The 21,048-nt window shown below is 45.2% G+C and overlaps 1 protein-coding gene across 1 annotated transcript in view; it reads right to left on the reverse strand.

Annotated features, from left to right (window-relative positions):
* Positions 1-19,302, reverse strand: part of PM20D1 (peptidase M20 domain containing 1) — a 33,168-nt gene extending 13,866 nt beyond the window's left edge. Inside the window, exons 1-8 of the mRNA XM_032961991.2 lie at positions 19,223-19,302; positions 17,512-18,008; positions 13,908-14,054; positions 10,378-10,463; positions 8,047-8,133; positions 6,426-6,559; positions 5,724-5,843; positions 4,757-4,832 (exon numbers count right to left, since the gene is read on the reverse strand). Of these exons, the coding sequence (XP_032817882.2) occupies positions 4,757-4,832; positions 5,724-5,843; positions 6,426-6,559; positions 8,047-8,133; positions 10,378-10,463; positions 13,908-14,054; positions 17,512-17,926 (1,065 nt within the window). The 5' untranslated portion in view covers positions 17,927-18,008; positions 19,223-19,302. The remainder of the gene's footprint in view (positions 1-4,756; positions 4,833-5,723; positions 5,844-6,425; positions 6,560-8,046; positions 8,134-10,377; positions 10,464-13,907; positions 14,055-17,511; positions 18,009-19,222) is intronic.
* Positions 19,303-21,048: the final 1,746 nt, after the last annotated feature.

The following is a 21,048-nucleotide window of genomic DNA, read 5'->3' on the forward strand; positions in this document are numbered from 1 at the left end:
AAATTGGTGAGATTACAGTTTTTTAAAGGCAGTCATGAGCATTAAAACAGTGGTCATCTCTTGTTTACAGCCCTGAGCCAGTGGTGTAAATTCCACATTCCTATGACGGGGGCAAGTCCCTCCATAGGACAACCACTGCTGACTTCCCCACAAAGTGGTTACTCAATTTGACAACCCTGTAGGAGTGATGTACTGAGTCAACCAACCCCCCAACCCGGATCTGAACTCGCGATCTTTCGATTGCGAGCCGCTCACTCCACCTCACTCCACCAGTGAGCCAGCACGGCCAGATTCATAGCTTGAGCAAAATATTTGCATTTCCATTGAAACATTCGCTGCTGTCTCTAATAAATTGAGCAATGATTACAGAAAGTGAGAAAGGAATTGTGAGTTGTGTCATCTGGGCATGTCCGGGTCCCATGGTCCAACATTATCATCCTCAGTTTAACACATTGGCTTTCACGACTAATGTCGATAATAGAGGATTTTTTGGGGGGTTAGATCGCGTAAATATAAATGTGTCGTTAAACCCGCCACCACCCGACACAGGCAATTTGTAAGGTTTGTCATGTAAACAAAACATGCAATTTCGTTACTTGTTCAGCACACCGGTGTGTTGAAGAGTAAACCCACAATATTTACAATTCGAGTATGACGTTTCGCCGGTAATTACAACCAAACTCATCATGCGACAGCCATCCTACATGTGCTGAAACATGTCGATTGTAAACGGAGTGACTATCCTTCACGCTGATCATGGACAAATCAAGGCACGTTATTTAAAGTCCAGTATAAAGTGAACTTTCAAACATATATACAGTGAGGGAAAACAGTATTTGATCCCCTGCTGATTTTGTACGTTTGCCCACTGACAAAGAAATTATCAGTCTATGATTTTAATGGTAGGTTTATTTGAACAGTGAGAGACAGAATAACAACAAAAAAATCCAGAAAAACGCATGTCAAAAATGTTATAAATTGATTTGTATTTTAATGAGGGAGATAAGTATTTGACCCCCTCTCAATCAGAAAGATTTCTGGCTCCCAGGTGTCTTTTCTACAGGTAACGAGCTGAGATTAGGAGCACACTCTTAAAGGGAGTACTCCTAATCTCAGCTCGTTACCTATATAAAAGACACCTGTCTACAGAAGCAATCAATCAATCAGATTCCAAACTCTCCACCATGGCCAAGACCAAAGAGCTCTCCAAGGATGTCAGGGACAAGATTGTAGACCTACACAAGGCTGGAATGGGCTACAAGACCATTGCCAAGCAGCTTGGTGAGAAGGTGACAACAGTTGGTGCGATTATTCGCAAATGGTGGAAACACAAAAGAACTGTCAATCTCCCTCGGCCTGGGGCTCCATGCAAGATCTCACCTCGTGGAGTTGCAATGATAATGAGAACGGTGAGGAATCAGCCCAGAACTACACGGGAGGATGTTGTCAATGATTTCAAGGCAGCTGGGACCATAGTTACCAAGAAAACAATTGGTAACACACTACGCCGTAAAGGACTGAAATCCTGCAGCACCCGCAAGGTCCCCCTGCTCAAGAAAGCACATATACATGCCCGTCTGAAGTTTGCCAATGAACATCTGATTGATTCAGAGGACAACTGGGTGAAAGTGTTGTGGTCAGATGAGACCAAAATGGAGCTCTTTGGCATCAACTCAACTCGCCGTGTTTGGAGGAGGAGGAATGCTGCCTATAACCCCAAGAACACCATCCCCACCGTCACACATGGAGGTGGAAACATTATGCTTTGGGGGTGTTTTTCTGCTAAGGGGACAGGACAACTTCACCGCATCAAAGGGACAATGGACGGGGCCATGAACCGTCAAATCTTGGGTGAGAACCTTCTTCCCTCAGCCAGGGCATTGAAAATGGGTCGTGGATGGGTATTCCAGCATGACAATTACCCAAAACACACGGCCAAGGCAACAAAGGAGTGGCTCAAGAAGAAGCACATTAAGGTCCTGGAGTGGTCTAGCCAGTCTCCAGACCTTAATCCCATAGAAAAAATTGTGGAGGGAGTTGAAGGTTCGAGTTGCCAAACGTCAGCCTAGAAACCTTCATGACTTGGAGAAGATCTGCAAAGAGGAGTGGGACAAAATCCCTCCTGAGATGTGTGCAAACCTGGTGGCCAACTACAAGAAACGTCTGACCTCTGTGATTGCCAACAAGGGTTTTGCCACCAAGTACTAAGTCATGTTTTGCAGAGGGGTCAAATACTTATTTCCTTCATTAAAATGCAAATTCATTTATAACATTTTTGACATGCGTTTTTCTGGATTTTTTTGTTGTTATTCTCTCTCTCACTGTTCAAATAAACCTACCATTAAAATTATAGACTGATCATTTCTTTGTCAGTGGGCAAACGTACAAAATCAGCAGGGGATCAAATACTTTTTTCCCTCACTGTAATGGCGTTGGTTGGGAGAGGATGGGGGGTGTTCACAGAAAAGACAATACCCACGAATAGAAAATATGTATAAATTAGGCGATAAAAATATATATGTATTGTTGACATACTTAGCCTGGAGGTGAACACGTGAAGTGTTCCACGTGTGTTTATTGCTTCTTATTTTTGCCCATGTGTTTGCTAGCACGTTTGCATGAATCACACTGACACGAAATGAGTTAGGAGCAGCTTAATCATTAAACCAGCATGCTGGACAAATATTTATTTAGTTATGTTGCAAGCGCAGCTAATCCGCCCATGTATAATGAGAGCTAGCTATGAGTCGTAAGAATATCGGGGTACGGGTAGAGGAAGTTGGGTGAGGCAGGTGTAGGACCGGACACCACACAGAGAGGGGGTGAGTGTCATTTGTTGGCTTAAAGGTGGTTTATGACAATCTCCGATTCGCAAAGAGGTACAAATCGTAAGAATAATAGGTGTAATCTTGATTTGAAGCCTTCGTGACTGCAGGAATCCATACTCTTTGGTTCTTTCAGTAAAGTCACATAGGTATAAAATTATTAATAGATCACGACGTTTTGATCACAACACAAGCGACCGTCTTCAGGTGAGAGAGAGAAAGCTATTGAAACAAAGTCTTATGTAGGCCTGAGATGGGTGCAGCCTCAGGGTAAGAGGGTGGGGCTAGAGATGGTCTGCCTGAGGCTGTGGAAGTGGCTATTGTATTGTGAGAGATTAGCATATCAATGCACGAGCTTAGTATGCCGCAGCATCGGTGACTTGCCTAGTATATCGCAACATCGGTGACTGAGCGAGAAGGACATCCAGCCCGTCAATACAAAGACATCCAACCTGATAATACAGCTCATAGAGTCAGCTAAAATCGCGGGAAGGATGGAAACATCGCAATTTGTACCCATCTTCTCAGTTGAAGTTGTGTCTGTGTTTATATATCTGGAATGGCTTCATGAACAAATCTCTGAAGATAGCCAGTGGGTTTGCAGAGTACCTTCATCTTGGAAAAATCAATTTCGTGTGTGCCCACAGCGTTAAAACAATGATCCGCAACGGCAGAGGTATTGGTCCTACCGTGCTTCAGATCTGCCTTGTGTTCGCAAACACGGTCCGAGACATGTCGTTTCGTTTCCCCAATGTAACTACTGCCGCAGCCACAACTTAGTTTGTAGACACCAGGAAATTGCATGTCAGGAATCACATCCTTCACAGATGGGATCAAATCATGGATTTTGCGTACTGTGTTGAAATGAACCTGGATCTTGTGTTTGTTTAAGATTTTGGAAATCTTTTTGGCAACTCCCTGCTATGTATGGCAAGGTGATGGTTTTGATTGGGTCCTCAGATGGTTGTCTACCCATGGCTGGGGAGACAGCTTTGCGGATTGTACGGTCAGAATATCCATTTATCCTGAGGGCTTGGTGTACATGCTCCAGCTCACTGGCTAGGTGGTGCTGGTCGGAGATGCAATGGGCCGTATGGTATAGTGCTTTGATGAGGGAATTCTTCTGGGCTGGATGGTGGTGGGAGTCAGGCTTTAGATAGGCATCCGTGTGGGTGGCTTTCCTGTAGACAGAATGTCCTTACGAGCCATCAGGTCTCTTCTAGATCAAAACATCCAGGAATGGTAACTTGCCATCCTTTTCCACTTCCATGGTGAATTTGATGGCTGGGTGTATGGATAGGTGTCTTCGTATTTATTCTGTTGCGCCACGGTGGCGAGATGCTCACTACCTCGCCTGGTATACAGGAGGTCGTGGGTTCGATCCCAACCCTGATGCCTGTATATTTGGAGTTGGCGTGTTCTCCCCAAGGTCGGGTGGATTTGCATAAGGGTTCGCTGCTTTTTGCCCTCCACAATTAGAATCAACACGCGTTTAGAGTTTTTGGCTGCTCTACGTTTCCACACGATAAGCCGATTCATTGGGCTATCATTTGTGGCCAGGTTGTTTCTGAAAAGAGCTACTATACAGCTCAGTGGGCCTTACCTGGTAACACAAAAATATAATAGGAAATATGAGCAGAGACTGCATTTCTGCCAACACATACGTAAAAGCTACTGTTTGACAGCAAGAGATAAACAAGCCCCCTTGTAAAAAAGACACGTGTTATTGTTTACAAATTATGATAATCATTGGATCATGGATGGCAGTAGATACAAGCCAAGTGTCTTGCCTATATCATTAGGTATGTATGTTTGTATTGTTCATCAGTGTTCCTGTGTTGTGTGTGTGTGGTTTATATACACTGTTGTAAAGCCACTTCTGACATGGGTACATTAAAACAAACGTGAAAGTGAGAAGGGCTTAAGAGTACCTGTGGCGAGAGGTATTCAAAGAGTGCTCTTTCTGGTCCAGACCCAAACTGCTGAGGCAAGGGGTTGCTCTCCAGGCTAGATAGCAAAACATCATGAGTAAGACGAAACTGGAAATAACCTTGAGTTTACAACAATATGTTCTACCCTTTCTGGCAATAAAACAGTTGTGTCAAGATGTTAAAACACCAAACAGAATCCTTATTCAAGGAATCCTGTCTGCATTAACCACACGTACTTGTGGTGAACATGCAAATAAAAAACATGCTCTGATAAATATGCATTGTCTTTGAAACGTATTGGTCCACACAAGAGACAGCTTTCTTTAGAGCCTAGTCTCAAAGTGTTCGACCAGAGAATGCCAAAAGGCGTATAGCACAAAGTCAATGTCACTATCAGGGCATTTATACCTCGGGGTGAGCAGCTACAATACATATATGTGTGGGCAACTATTTGTGAATCAGATCCATGCCCTGAATCATAATTAATGTAATCACCGGGGAGCGAGTTAAACCAATTCTAAGGATTCCTGTGAATGATTATAAACTCATCAGACACAAATGTGAGTGCAAGCTGGGAACGAATAAAAGCAACAGTTCACACAAAAGGAGATTTCTCAACAGGACAAGGTGCGATAGTGATAATTAGCTCGGTCCTCCCATCATGCCTCGCAAAACACGACATCACTGTACTGCGTGTGTACTGCACACAGCCTTGCTTTATACAACCCGACTCTCATATTAGACTCAAAATTGTGGCCATGTTATTTTATACAAAAGCAGGACAATAAGACAACTGTATACCACGTTGATCCTTGTTAGGAATCATCAGTACATTTCATAATGATAGACATCGTTGCCTGGTTACCACCTCGTGCCACGGAGGCTTTGTGTGGACTTCCCTCCCCTCCCTGGTCACTGTGGGGACAGTTTGGCAAGAAGGGTAACAATAAACCCACCCCACACTCACCGCGTGATGGCAGCGGAGAGGATTCCGATGCAACTCTCCTTGGCGGGCATAGAGGAGTGGCCCGTCTCTGTGCGCACACGCAGCCTCAGCATGAGCGAGCCCTTCTCCGACACACCCACCCTGCGAGCAGCACGCAGCAAGTCAGAACCACCAAACTCAGGATTAGCCTCGAGGACGTTACTCGGTTAATGAAGGACGCATATAGACACGTCTCGATGCGTCATATTAACTTTAGAAAAGTAAGTGGGCTTGAGCAGGACACTTCGCTACAAGGCACGATGGCTGGGTGTGTCGCTAGAAGATATGAAGGGAGGTGGTCGAGACGAATAGAGTGGTGGTCACAGGAAGGAAAGCGCTTCAGACTGTGTACAATAAAATCAGCTCATGTGCAAGATGGATTGTAGCTTCGCAGGACTCTTAAGGGATTGTGACATCTTGGGGAAGCTTAAATCCAGCAGTGGATTGATCATGGCTGCTGCTGATGATACTGATGGACAAGGTTGGAGGGTTAAATCCCAGGAATTTCGCGAGGATTTCAATGTGAGTGGAGTATGCTGTTGGGGGTTATGGGAGTCTTTACAGATGGACTGCATTCCAGATTCATGGAAGGTTACAGTGATAATGTACTGGTAATGTACAAAAATATCACAGAATTGCTTAGCAGCTCCCACATGATCTATTTCGTGACCCGACAGCACTCACACGGCCACTGGTATCTGCAGGCCTGGCACGACCCCATCCAAGATGACCATTCCCTCATCCAGCAGGAAGTCCAACTTGACTCCTCTGGACTCCAGTACCTTTGCAATATTACGTGCACCTTTGTCTCCCCCGATCTGTCACACAGAGATGTTGAACAAAGGGGGCAGCCACTCAAGAGGAATGCAGTAAAAAATAAGTAATTTAAAAATTAAAGAGTGAGCAATTCAAATCAAATCGTACGTTCACAATACGACCCTTGAATTATTATTTGTGCAGTGTACAGCCCTTTGTAAATCCACGCTGGATAAAGTTCTCCCTCATGCTGTGTCATCATGAGAGTTTGACCATACTTCACCACAGTGATCAATACGTATTCGTGAAGGAGGCGGCCCACTGCACTTGAAGTTGAATTGTGTTTGTAGGAATCAATTATTCAATATTCATTAAAACGTAATTAATGATAATGGGGCGAACAAGGCTGCATGAATAATGCAGAACACATTCAAGAGGAAACAAATGAGGTAACGCATTAATCGATCACTGAATCAAATCACCACGAGCATCGTGGACGAGGTAGAATCACGATGTGTGTGTGTGTGAGCTGTCAACCAAAACTGGCACGCATTGCCACTGCGACCCTCTCCATCAAACGGCGCTACAATGAGCTGGTGTTTGTGCGTACGGCTCCTCCCAAGAGATGCTCACTGCTCATCAGCAAAGACGAGATGAGCCTGTTTGATCTGGATACGGTTCTAAATGAGGCAGACCCTGCAGCGCTGGAACGTCACCGCAGCGCGTTTCTCCTATGTCCCTGCACATAGCCACGGACGCTCCCCGGGCATGACTCATGCCTACATTTGTCCAGTGTCACCCTCTCACAGTCCCTCTGGCTGTTCAGCCTGTGCCAACCTCTCGTTCCACTCTACCAACTCGCCACAGTCCTGCAACATCGTGTACAGTACATGTCAATTCACTGCCGGATGAGAGCCCTCCTCCCGCATGCAGTGCAGGTCGCGGTGGGGGAGGGGTTTACTTGACCATACTTCACCACGCTGGTGAAGGTGGGGAGGGTAGACGTGGAAGCATAGAAGTACTTTACAACTGCATTTCCCTCTGTTGCTCAGCACATAGAGCCGCAGCTTATAACAACATGTCATGTGTCCATGGTGATCGCCCATCCCAGCAATATCCAGGCTCAAAAAAACCTGCTTAGCTTTCGAGATCGAGTGCATTTCAGATGACTGGGTCAAACGTGCCATCTCCTTCACATGGCAAAAGTAGCAGCAAATAAGCACTGATGTTATTGCTTGCTCCGAGATAGTTTGGTCCTCAGTATGTAGACATTTGAAATTGTATTGGAAAAAAATCACACCGATTTAGCCCTAAAAAAAAGTAAATGCTCATGTATGCAATTCCTATGCATCACGGTGTATGAAATACTCTACAACAGGCTTTAGAGAAAACTCTTGCTGGAGAGTGTTCCGTACCTCCGATGAGCACGGTTGGCTACGTACGGTGCGAAAGAAGGTCAACATACATAGAAAACACTGATAATACTGTACCCAGATTCACGTAGAAATGCCTCAAATGCACAATACAGGCCAGCATGAGTCCTCCTCACCTCTTCATCGTGTCCAATGCCAATGTAGAAGGTCCTCTGTGGGACAAACCCACGCTGCAGAAGAAGCTCTAACGCCTCCAGAATGGCCTGTACACACGTTTCAAAATTATTTCGTTTAACCACGTGAAAACTCAACAAAGTCTCATTGGCAAGAGTGACCTGGCGCTTTAGTCTGACAGTAGGGGGCGATGTTTGCTATGTATCAACCCGATTGAGTAATTTGTGGATAAATAAAAAAAATTGGACCCTGATAGCAACATAAAACACCATCATACACCATCACGCCATAACCATCAAGTAGCCAAAAAACATCCCACTGCATAACCACCATGCTACCAATAGTACTAATCCATAAAAAGTTAAAGCATATAAGCAGAATCCATTGTTTGTCTCCACATGTAAACTTCATTTTACTTTTTTTATTTTACCAGGTAAAGCCCACTGAGCTCTGTAGCTCTTTGTCAGAAGCCACCTGGCCACCAATGATAGCCCAACGAAGTGGCTTGTCGCGTGGAAATACATAGCAGCCAAATACTCAACACGCATGTTTAAACACCAGCATTTGTTTGAACAAGCAAATTGTGGACAGGATTTGAACTTCTGGGTCTCATCAGCAGAGTCACGATTGTGAAAGAAAATACCACTGGGAAAGCCAATAAATAGACCGATGGACACAAACGTATTCAAAGTTATATGTGGTAACACGGAACGCAGTTCTGCTTACACTTGTTTTTTACTGAAGAAGTTTAAACAAAATTAAATTCATTTAATAAGGACAATACAATTCTTGGATTTGGGGTTGGCCTTTACACTTGTATATTAAGGCCATTTTTAATAATTGTCACAAACCCATATCTTAACACTTCAGGTGATCATAAAACACTTGCACAATACCACGCCTATTTGTCAGACTAATACACAAATGTTAACAATCCTTGGGAACAAAAATGTTCCACCAAGAGTGTGTCCACCAATGTACAACACACACAGCTGCATGTATATATTAAGCATACAATGACATCACCATACATGGGTTATTCTATATGGTTATTATACACCCTTGTGCATGCAGTGTTATTGGTTGTCCTGGAAACGTGTTGTGATTCGATATTCACGTGTGCTTCTACAGTACATACGAATTAATCACAACATAGAACCAAAGCCTGAGACCCAGACTCACATAGGCATCCACAGACTCACGTAAAAGTATTGTGATTCTGAGTTCATGGCTTGGTTCTAGTACATGTGTAGTGGGTTCGATTTAGGTGCACACACACACAGCTTGGAGGCAACACTATTTATTAGAACAGTAAATAATATAATACTGTACATAAGGTGGTGACCACCTTCCTCAACTCACTAACACTCTGGAACACTGTACAGCGTGACCAAGGCAGGCAACGGGCTGCCTGGTCACGGGGACTTGAGGACCAATGATGGCGTCTTCACTTCGGGGTTGAACAGCCCCGCTCTCCGTTCACACCCCGCTTATAACCGTCCTATGTCGCTACACATGTGTAGTGAGTTCAACTGAGTCGCAGACGTTCTTTAAAGGCAACACTTTTATTGTAACATCAACCCATTAACACAAAGGGGTAACTTGCTCCTTCACCAGATTCAGCCTCGGGTGGTAACCACCCAGCTAACTATACGTAGGAGTTACAGCTACGAAGGGTCAGACCCTCACTCAGGTCTCCGACCACGTGTTGATGCCTCGTAGAGCTTGCAGCTTGTAGACGTGGAGCTACCAGCTTCTAGAACCCGGTCCCTCCCAGGGACCCACCTTATATCCCCTCGGGTCGGGGCCGCTCCGCCCTTGGCCTCGCCCGCCTTCTCGAGCTTTCTAGCTCCCTCTCGATCCCTCTCGAGAGCTCTCCCCAGACACGTGATCACCCTCTAGCCCCCCCACCTGAGGCCCTCTCTGTGGACACTCCGGATCACATGTCTACGGGGTCAACCAGAGTGCTATGGCCCGGGGCAACCCTGCCCCCGTACGCGATGACAGTGCATCGCACGCCGTGCTGTGCTAAAGCCGGCCTCACACAGCAACCCACCCGGTGCTGTCCACGATGTAGCGCCATCGCACGCCACGGCCCTCTCGGGCCGGCACCATACAGTGACACCCCCGATGTCACTACACATGTGCAGTACTCTGTACAGAAGCCCATAGACTCACACAGAGATTCACAGACTCACACGTAACGTGTTGTGTGATTTTAAGTTTGTGTGTGTGGTGCTATGTTCAATTTTGCTTTTTATTCCCCCAGTGTTTCGAGCCTGTTTAATACCGCGCGATGTTAAATAATTTAATATAAGATGACGGTGTCTTACCATGAGACTGTGCTTGTCATCTATGGTCCCTCGGCCGTAGATGTAGCCTTGGTGAATCTCTCCAGAAAAGGGCGGCACGTCCCATCCTTAATGAGAAATTGTACAAACTGTTCAGTAATTTAATGACTTCGAGTGAGTTGTTGAATAGCGTGTTTACTGTGCAGAAGCTTAACATGTTAAGCTTGATTGATGGGTGATGTATTCCCCCAGTGACGCCTTGAACCCAAGCACACCTACAAACTGTACTGGCAGTCCAAAAATAAAGCAATGCTTCGTCCAGATAGCAGCCTATAGAGGATTTAATGGCAGACAATTAACAAGAACTGCTTACGGATATAAACATACACCGTAATGCAATTATTTCCAATATACCCTGCTACCTGTGCTCCGACAATAACCTCAACACAGTAGTATTCGTGTACACATTTTGTTTTCAATGGCGAATAACGGCACAAAAAACCTACAACTGTACAGTAATATGTGCGAAGTAATTTTTTTTGTATTTGGCAGGCATGCAGGGGTCAATTATAAACGCACTGCGAACTGTGCAATGATTCTATCTTCAGATAAAAGCACGTGATAATGGATGGACGCTTAACTAACACACGGGTAACATGCACCATTGACGACGGGGCATGCGTGGGATTGTTTCACAGGAGGAGTGCCGGGGGAGGGGGCTGCTGGCAGGATGCAGATTGAAGCAGCCCTTGCCAATGTGCCCCGAACAATATCATCACCTTGGTTCTTTCGGAAAAATTCACGTAGAAAAGAAATAATAAAATAATAAAAATTTAACAATCAAATTCTCACGACGTTTCGGCCACAACGCAAGCAGCCGTCCTCATGTGAAGAAACGGAGCTGCTAGGGGCAGGAGGCAGAAAGACAGCTCTGTTTCTTCACCTGATGACGGCTGCTTGCGTTGTGGCCGAAACGTCGTTATAATTTATTATATTATGTTTTATTTTTATTATTTCCCTTCTACGTGACTTTACCGAAAGAACCAAGAATATAATATCGTCCCTGTTGCGCTGCAACATCTCAAGACCACCGATGTGGGCAATTTTAGTTTATTTTGTTTTCCATAATTTGTTGGGAGAATTTTTACATCAAATAATTTGGTCAATGTAACTCCTCTCAAATGATCTGGCGGACACCAGTCATCGCCAGACCTGCTTGTTGCTTAACCGGTGAACATTCTGCTCCGTGGGAAATTCCAAAGTCACTTTGGTCTTGAGATCACCCTTACCCCGCGGTTCAAACCACCGTAGTTTTTAACAACGAGAAACCACATCCTCATGTAAATACTGCACGTAAAAAACTGTTTTGCTTGCAGGAAAACAAAGGGCGCACACATTATGAGTCTTGCAGATTGAAATACACACATGCCATATTCCCAGCCAACTAAAAATATGCAAATACCTCCCAAGGCTGCAAACGTACTTTGTTAGCAGGCTAGCCTGACGCTCTAGTCGTGGTCTGACTGCCTCCAAAATCAAAGTTTGCCACTTTAAACCCACACCCTATTCATTGAGAATGAGCCTCACATACAGTGAGGGAAAAAAGTATTTGATCCCCTGCTGATTTTGTACGTTTGCCCACTGACAAAGAAATTATCAGTCTATAATTTTAATGGTAGGTTTATTTGAACAGTGAGAGACAGAATAACAACATAAAAATCCAGAAAAACGCATGTCAAAAATGTTATAAATTGATTTGCATTTTAATGAGGGAAATAAGTATTTGACCCCTTCTCAATCAGAAAGATTTCTGGCTCCCAGGTGTCTTTTATACAGGTAACAAGCTGATATTAGGAGCACACTCTTAAAGGGAGTGCTCCTAATCTCAGCTTGTTACCTGTATAAAAGACACCTGTCCACAGAAGCAATCAATCAATCAGATTCCAAACTCTCCACCATGGCCAAGACCAAAGAGCTCTCCAAGGATGTCAGGGACAAGATTGTAGACCTACACAAGGCTGGAATGGGCTACAAGACCATTGCCAAGCAGCTCGGTGAGAAGGTGACAACAGTTGGTACGATTAGTCGCAAAAGGAAGAAACACAAAAGAACTTTCAATCTCCCTCGGCCTGGGGCTCCATGCAAGATCTCACCTCGTGGAGTTGCAATGATCATGAGAACGGTGAAGAATCAGCCCAGAACTACACGGGAGAATCTTGTCAATGATCTCAAGGCAGCTGGGACCATAGTCAAAAAGCAAACAATTGGTAACACACTACGCCGTATAGGACTGAAATCCTGCAGCGCCCGCAAGGTCCCCCTGCTCAAGAAAGCACATATACATGCCCGTCTGAAGTTTGCCAATGAACATCTGAATGATTCAGAGGACAACTGGGTGAAAGTGTTGTGGTCAGATGAGACCAAAATGGAGCTCTTTGGCATCAACTCAACTCGCCGTGTTTGGAGAAGGAGGAATGCTGCCTATGACCCCAAGAACACCATCCCCACCATCACACATGGAGGTGGAAACATTATGCTTTGGGGGTGTTTTTCTGCTAAGGGGACAGGACAACTTCACCGCATCAAAGAGACGATGGACAGGGCCATGTACCGTCAAATCTTGGGTGAGAGAACCTCCTTCCCTCAGCCAGGGCATTGAAAATAGGTCGTGGATGGGTATTCCAGCATGACAATGACCCAAAACACACGGCCAAGGCAACAAAAGGAAAGGCTCAAGAAGAAGCACATTAAGGTCCTGGAGTGGCCTAACCAGTCTCCAGACCTTAATCCCATAGACAATTTGTGGAGGGAGTTGAAGGTTCGAGTTGCCAAACGTCAGTCTAGAAACCTTCATGACTTGGAGAAGATCTGCAAAGAGGAGTGGGACAAAATCCCTCCTGAGATGTGTGCAAACCTGGTGGCCAACTACAAGAAACGTCTGACCTCTGTGATTGCCAACAAGGGTTTTGCCACCAAGTACTAAGTCATGTTTTGCAGAGGGGTCAAATACTTATTTCCCTCATTAAAATGCAAATCAATTTAAAACATTTTGGATTTTTTTTATTATTCTGTCTCTCACTGTTCAAATAAACCTACCATTAAAATTATAGACTGATAATTTCTTTGTCAGTGGGCAAACGTACAAAATCAGCAGGGGATCAAATACTTTTTCCCTCACTGTATTTTGGGTGTATAGCAAACCCTTGTTCGACACATATGGGGCTCTGGCCTTGCCGAATTATCCAATATTCCAAATGATGTACAATGGTACTCCTCACCATACAGTGACATCCCTGATGTCACTACACATATATTAATGAATACGTATATTGTATAGTATTGTTGTCGCTTAACTTACCTTCAATAATGATAAACATACACATTTAAAAGTCCAATATCAACAAATAAATTAATTGCTTAGTACATGACATTATTTAAACTCACCTTTAATTATGGCACTTCTTTTTCACTTAGGGGCCATGGTTAATGGTAATAATGTACGTCATATAATTCAACATAGACGTATAGGGGTAATGGGAGTGGGGGCTACATGTGAAGAGTGCTTTCAGTACCATAGTCTGGAGCGGGCACGACATCCAGGTGGGCAGTCAGCATGTAGGGCGTCCGCCCACCATCAGCGCCACGTACCGTCAGCAGGTGGCTGAAGTTGGCCACCAGGTCGTGGGTCACCAGCTCTGACTCGAACACCGCTGGGAATTCTGCAAAGTGAGAGCAGCATCCACAATGACGAGATGGTAACTACCTTGCCTGGTATACAAGTCGTGTATATTTGGAGTTTGCATGTTCTCCCCATGGTTCGCGTGGATTTCTCTCTGGGTCCTCTGCTTTTTCCCACATTTGGCTGCGATACATTTCAACACGATACACCACTTCGTTGAGCTATCATTTGTGGCCAGGTCGCTTCTGAAAAAAAGCTGTATAGCTCAGTCGGCCTTACGTGGTAAAATAAAAAAAAAACAACTTTTCGTTTAGTTTACAGCTCTTTGTCAATCCACGACTGGGTGAGGGCCTACCCATGCCGTGCCAGTCGTGGAGGTTGTTTGACCTCAGGGATTTATTTAATCCGGATCTGTCTGGGTCCGAAATCAGGATATATTCCCACTCTGTGCACACCACATCCCAGTATACCTATTGCTATGACTGTGGCTACTAGCTATACCCCACTTCCAGATATAACAGCAACTTGGATACTTTTTAGTGAGAAATTAATCCATGACCATACTTCATTTTACGTTGGTCAGTGAGAGATGAGCGAAACGAGGCCCAACATTGGTTCTTCAGACACTTGACACTGATGCTAGCTGTAGCTGGGAATCGATCACAAGTCACTGGGTCCATAATTACAATGCGAAAGAACTTGAATATACATTATTTTAAATTATCTTAAAATAATAATGAATAGCTTTATCAACCGGATGCTTGATGACAGCAAGGGGGCTGTTTGAACAAAATTCATTATGCTGGTTGGTGCAGATTCACACTGCAACACTTTACTACAACCACGGTTACCATTTAGATTTGCCTTTCATTTTAGTTGTCATGGCATTGACTAAACATGTCTTTAGACTGCCTATCACCTGGCTACTAAATACAATAGAGTACCCGTAGGTTATCAAGTACAAGCAACAAATAGTAGCTATGACGCAATAATCAGTATAGCATTTCGTAAGACGGGCCTACAAGGACAACATTTTCCTGTGCATGAAATTTGCGCAAGGTAAATGACTGGACTGGTTCAGTGCAGTTATCACTCACCCGCTAGCCTACGTTGTTCAATGAGAAGCAGAGTGTGTGACACCCAGAAGTTATAAACCGTGTTTAATATAACTTTAGATGAAAAGCTTTAGGCTCTATTGCTGTAAATTTGTTTACGTGCAAATTTTTTTTTGTCTAGCTTAGTGAGAAATCAAGAGACCAAGTCTCATTTTCAAGAGTGACGTTGGTAAATAAAGTGACAAAAGCAAAATAAAGTACAGCAGTGAAGCATGTAGCAATCAAAACACAATTCTCGTGAGAAATATTGCACGCACATAAATGAATGTTCAAACTAAATATTCCCCTGCAACGCTAAGTTGAAACGAGATTCGAAGCTTTCGTGACTGCAGGAATTACTCTCTGGTTCTTTCGGTAAAGTCACATAGAAAGAAAAATAATTATATAATAGAATATGACGCTTCGATTGCAACACAAGCAACCGTCATCAGGTAAGAATGAATGAGAATACAAACCTAGTAAACTTAGAAATATAATGCAATACAACACAGAGAGTCGGCTAAATCAACAGTCAACACCCCACCTGGTTGATTACGTTCTTCCAAAGATTGCTAAATTTGAGAGAGAGACAAAACATAGACACGGAGACACACAGACAGACACACAAGCAGAGAGAGACTCACACAGAAACAGAGAGAGACACACACATAGGCACACAGAAAGACAACGTCTCTGTGTCGAGGCTTTAAATAGAGAGGGGGGGGGGCAGAGGGGGAGTTGTGTGGAATTACTGCCCATAGGGGACGGAGTAGAGAATGGACTTATAAACAAGCACGGTAGAAAGCAAATTTAGTAAAATTAGGAAGTGTAATGTAATGCAACACAGAGAGTCGGTTAGCACACAGTTAACGCATAGCCTGGTTGATTACGTTCTTCAGATTCATCTTCAAAATAAAGTTCGGCATTAAACAGTTATAGGGTGACTAATATGTAAATGGAAAACATTTATTTGTCAATAACACTGCCTTAAAATTTAAAAAAATTGTGCACCCCTGCCAATTCATCATCACTAAATACTGTATGTTGTTTAATATCTAAACAGGCGACATATGTCAACTATTCATTCTAATCTATAATATGGTAATATGATCAGGACCTAAATGTCTATGGTGAGGTCTGCAAGCCACGAGAGGTCTTCCGAGTTTGTGTAGTTTTGCTATTCCTCAGTTGAAGGAGCAGAGACTACTGTCGTTTATTATATCGTCCACAGTTTGGGTTGCAAGACCATTCGCACTGTGGCTTGTATTTATAACACGTAGGGTTATTATCCAAAATAAAGGTTTTATTTGGGTTAGATCGCGTAAATATAAATGTCTTTAAACGAGCCACCATCCAACACAGCCAATTAGTAGGGTTGTCATGTAAACAAAACGTGCCAATTGGTTACTACTTCAGAAAACTATCATGTTTGAGGGTAAACCCAAAACATTTAACATTTCGAGTACGACGTTTAGCTTGTGATAACAACCAGCTTCATCAGGCGATAGCCAGAATTATGAAGAAATCTTGGGTTTCTGGACTGGTTCAATCCTGAATTCTGACTGTCGCCTGATGAAGCGTACATCGGTGTACGGTATTTGTTTTTACCCCCCACGCATGTCTATTCAAATTGAATGGTGCACTTTGAGAAGTGTGCCGTACAAGTTACTTTTCATTGGTGCCAACTGACAATGACAAGGTGATACGCGTGAAATTTGAACCAGTCCACCCGCTTCCCCAATCTGCACCGACCAGCGTGAAGTTTGGTCAAACAACCATCATGAACGACACATCTTGGGGGAGGCTTTCATTCGACAGTGGATGGAGAAATGGATGTTTTTGACAAGTCAGAACACATCAGCCTCGTATCTACCAGGGGAAGCATTCAAAATATTTTCCCTGAATTATATCCCGATTGTGCGTTCGGCATCATGTCATGGGATGCAGAATATATTTGGAAATCTCACAGAGCAGTGCAACACTTCGTGTCGGCAAAAGGTCTCACAGAACTACTGAATTCCCTTTAAGTGACCTCTGGTCCTCACTGTAGGTGGCAGCACTTTCCCAAACACCCTGCCGCTGACAGGAATGTTCACTGTATGTCAAATTGATATGCTGAACTGTCAAAGCGGGAATTTATCTAAATTAAGTGCATAGCCAAATTAGCGGTTGTTTTTGTGAAGTTATTAGTCACCGGGTTGGACCCATAAACTACACTCCAAAATTTCGATTTAAAGCTTTCGTGACTGCAATGATTCATCTTCTTTGGTTCTTTCGGTAAAGTCACGTAGAATGAGAATAAAATAATAAATTGATAAAATAATAACATATAGAGTAGAAGAGGGTGAGCGAGTGTGGGGCGTGTGGGGGGTGGTGGTGGACCCCTGTGTGCGGCCTCGTCACCCTCGCGCAGCAGCCTGCCGAACCGCAGCAGCGCCACCTCGTCCGCTGCGCCGGGACCCTCTCGGGAGACCGTGGGCACGCGCACGGCCGCGCGCAGCCTCGCGCACGCGCGCGCCTCGCGCTTCCCGCCAAGCGCCTCGAGCGCCTCGCGCTTCCCGCCAAGCGCCTCGAGCGCCTCGCGCTTCCCGCCAAGCGCCTCGAGCGCCTCGCGCTTCCCGCCAAGCGCCTCGAGCGCCTCGCGCTTCCCGCCAAGCGGCTCGAGCGCGAGGCGAGGCGCCGAGCCGAGGCGGATGTCCCCGCCCGCCGCGCGCCCTCCCCCGCCCGCCTCCCACAGGAGCGCGCGCGCCGCCACGAGCGCGGCGAGCGCGGCGAGCAGCGCGGCGGCCGCGGCGAGCAGAGTCCGAGCGCGGGCCATGGCTGGGCGGGCGGGCGGGCGGGCTGGGACAGCAGCAGCCGGTCACGCTGGAGCGGGGAGGGGTTGTTGTTGGTGGTGGGGCCTGCGGAGGGTCGCGCCGGGGGAGGGTGTGTGGGGGAGAGGGGCAGCGACAGGTCACCGAGGGGGTAGGGGTGGGTGGTGGCCGCTGCGAGGTCACTCCTCGCTTGGACTCGCCAATCGCCGCGATCTAACCCCTAAAAACCTCTAGAATGGATATTGCTCGCGAAAGCCTGCGTGTTAAACTGATAGTTTTAACTAGTAAAGGGACCGGAACCCTCGCCTCTCTGGGCGTGTTGACGAGGAGAGTGTCCACTACACGCGTGTCACAGATGGGGCATGAGGGTCAGCACTTTTAAAACCGAGGACAAAATCCAGATTTTCACAAACGCATTTGTTAATACGCTGCTGAAGTCCTCCCTACGCCGTGTGGGGTTGTGGGGGGGTTCATCTGGCCAGACTTAATGGTTCTTGGTGTGGGATGGTGAAGGCGGGGTGGCATAGAAGTACAGTACAATAATGGATTTAGCTAATCTGTCCACAACGTTGACCCACAAGCTATTGCATCTGTTATTACACATGGGGGGTCATGCACCAAGCACTATGCAAGCTCAGTTCGGCTTAGTATCCAAGATTGGGCTCATTCTGGGTGAACTAAAAAACATTTTTGTATTGTACCAGGTAAGGCCCACCGAGGTATAGAGCTCTTTGTAAAGAAGCGACCTGGGCACAAATGATAGCTCAACAAAGTGGCTTATCGTGTGGGAATTTATAACTGCCAAATCCTCTAAATGCATGATTCTAAACGTGGAGGGAAAAACCAGAGGACCCAGAGAAAAATCCACGCAACCACGGGGAGAGAGACACGCAAACTAAATATACAGCAGCAGGCGTCAGGGTCGGGATGGAACCCACAACCTCCTGTATACCAGGCGAGGTAGTTAACATCTTGCCACCGTGGTGCCCTAGGAGTGGTTACAAAACGAGTTACAGTTCCCTGGATAATTTATTAAAAAATGACTTCACCCCACAGTAGATTAACACAAGGGGCTGTAAAGTTATCCATTTCCAAGCAGTGATACCGCTTGCATCACGCATCTCGCAACCTGCATTTCTAAAAAATAAAAATGCAGTTGCTTCTTGTATAAATCATAAAATGTACTAGTACAACCGTATTACCATACAATCACCAGGTAATTAAACATGCATATATCGTATTTGGAATTAGAACACCAACAAATGACACCACAATGCCACGAAACAAAATACGTGTTTAACCTGGTGAGAGTTGGCAGAGCAGGAGACAGTGGCCGAGGCAGCCCTGTCTGTCGGGTTGGCAGTCCGCTTCTGCCACGTGCAGAGCCAGTGCAGACAAAGTGACGTGCCGGAGTTTGGACTTCGGACTGCCCTTTAGGCAGTGCCGGCCTTCAGATATTGCAGAACAAAGATCAGAATCCAAGGAGAACACGCGGTGTTGGGCCACTGCATGCTGTTGGCATGACACCGCTACCCACATCTATTACATTTCCATGACCCGCAGATCCCGAGTTGACCCCCCAGTACCATTGTGTACGTGGTTTTAGGCAGCTGGAGTTGGCTGCCAGAGCCCAAATTCTCAGGGGCCGATATCCCTTCACGGGCCTACCTGGATTTCCTCCGTCGATGGTGAGATGTAAACTACCTCGCCTGGTATACATGACGTCATGGGTTCAATCCTGACCCTGACGCCTGCTGTCTATTTGGAGTTTGCATGTCTCCCCATGGTCGCGTGGATTTTTCTCTGGGTCTTCCGGTTTTTCCCTCCACATTTAGAAACATGCGTTTATAGTATTTGGCTACTGTAAATTTCCACGTGATAAGCCCTTCGTTGAGCTATCAATTGTGGCCAGATTGCTTCTGAAAATTTTCTATATGGTTAAGTGGGCCTTACTTGGACAAATAAAAATAAAAAAATATTTGAAATACTCATACTGTTTTGGGTCTTTCGGTAAAGCCACGTAGATAGAAAAATAATAAATAAAAAATATGACGTTTCGATCGCAACACAAGCAATCGTCATCAAGTGAAAAAATATAGCGGGAGAGCTGCTGAGGCAGGAAAAAATATAGTGGGAGGGTTCCTAAAGCAGGATGTTATATAGGTTTGAGATGGGTGTAGCCCAAGGGTAAGTGGGCGGGGCTAGAGATGGAATTTGTGTGTAAATGTCAGATCGGAGAGCTGATATACCTCCACTACGAAGCTGTGGAGGTGGCAATTGTATTGTGAGAGATTAGCATGTCATTGTAAGAGAACCACCACGACGGTGGCTGTGTTAGTGATACATTTAGCCTGTTAAAAAACGAGAGCCACCGCAACATCGAGGGAAAGGAGCAGCGGTGGCTGTGATGTTTCCATCCTACCTGCCGTTGTTAGCAGTTACCAGGTTAAATGTCTTTACATTAACAGTCTAAATGTCTCACTAACACAGCCACCGCTGCTCCTTTCCCTCAATGTGGTGGTGGCTTTCGTTTTTTTAACAGGCTAAATGTCTAACACAGCCACCGTTGCGGTGGTTCTCTTACATTGACATGCTAATCTCTCACAATACAATGGCCACCTCCACAGCTTCGTAGTCGTGGAGGTATATCAACTTCGATCTTACATTTACACGCAAATTCCATCTCTAGCCCCGCCCACTTACCCTTGGGCTACAGCCATCTCAAACTCATATAACTTCCTGCTTTAGCAGCTCTCCCACTATATTTTTTCCTGCCTCAGCAGCTCTCCCGCTATATTTTTTCACCTGATGACGATTGCTTGTGTTGCGATTGAAACGTGATGTTTTTATGTTTTATTATTTTTCTATCTACGTGGCTTTACCGAAAGACCCAAAGAGTATATATTCCTGCAGTCACGACAGCTTTAAGTCGAGTTTAAATACTCGTCCGGTGGAAATGGGGCACATGGAAAAGCGGCTTAACTGCTGAAATCAGATTTCCATAATTTCTGGGGTTTCTCTGTAACCCAAGATATGAATTGCCATGCTGTGTTATTAAACAGCAGAGGCACACACATGCACATGAGTTCGGGATGAATGCTGAAAACATAACGTGTAAACACAATAA

Source organism: Petromyzon marinus, chromosome 28 (genome assembly GCF_048934315.1).
Source record: "Petromyzon marinus isolate PM22_M1 ecotype Great Lakes invasive population chromosome 28, UKy_Petmar_22M1.pri1.0, whole genome shotgun sequence".
Classification (NCBI taxonomy): domain Eukaryota; kingdom Metazoa; phylum Chordata; class Hyperoartia; order Petromyzontiformes; family Petromyzontidae; genus Petromyzon; species Petromyzon marinus.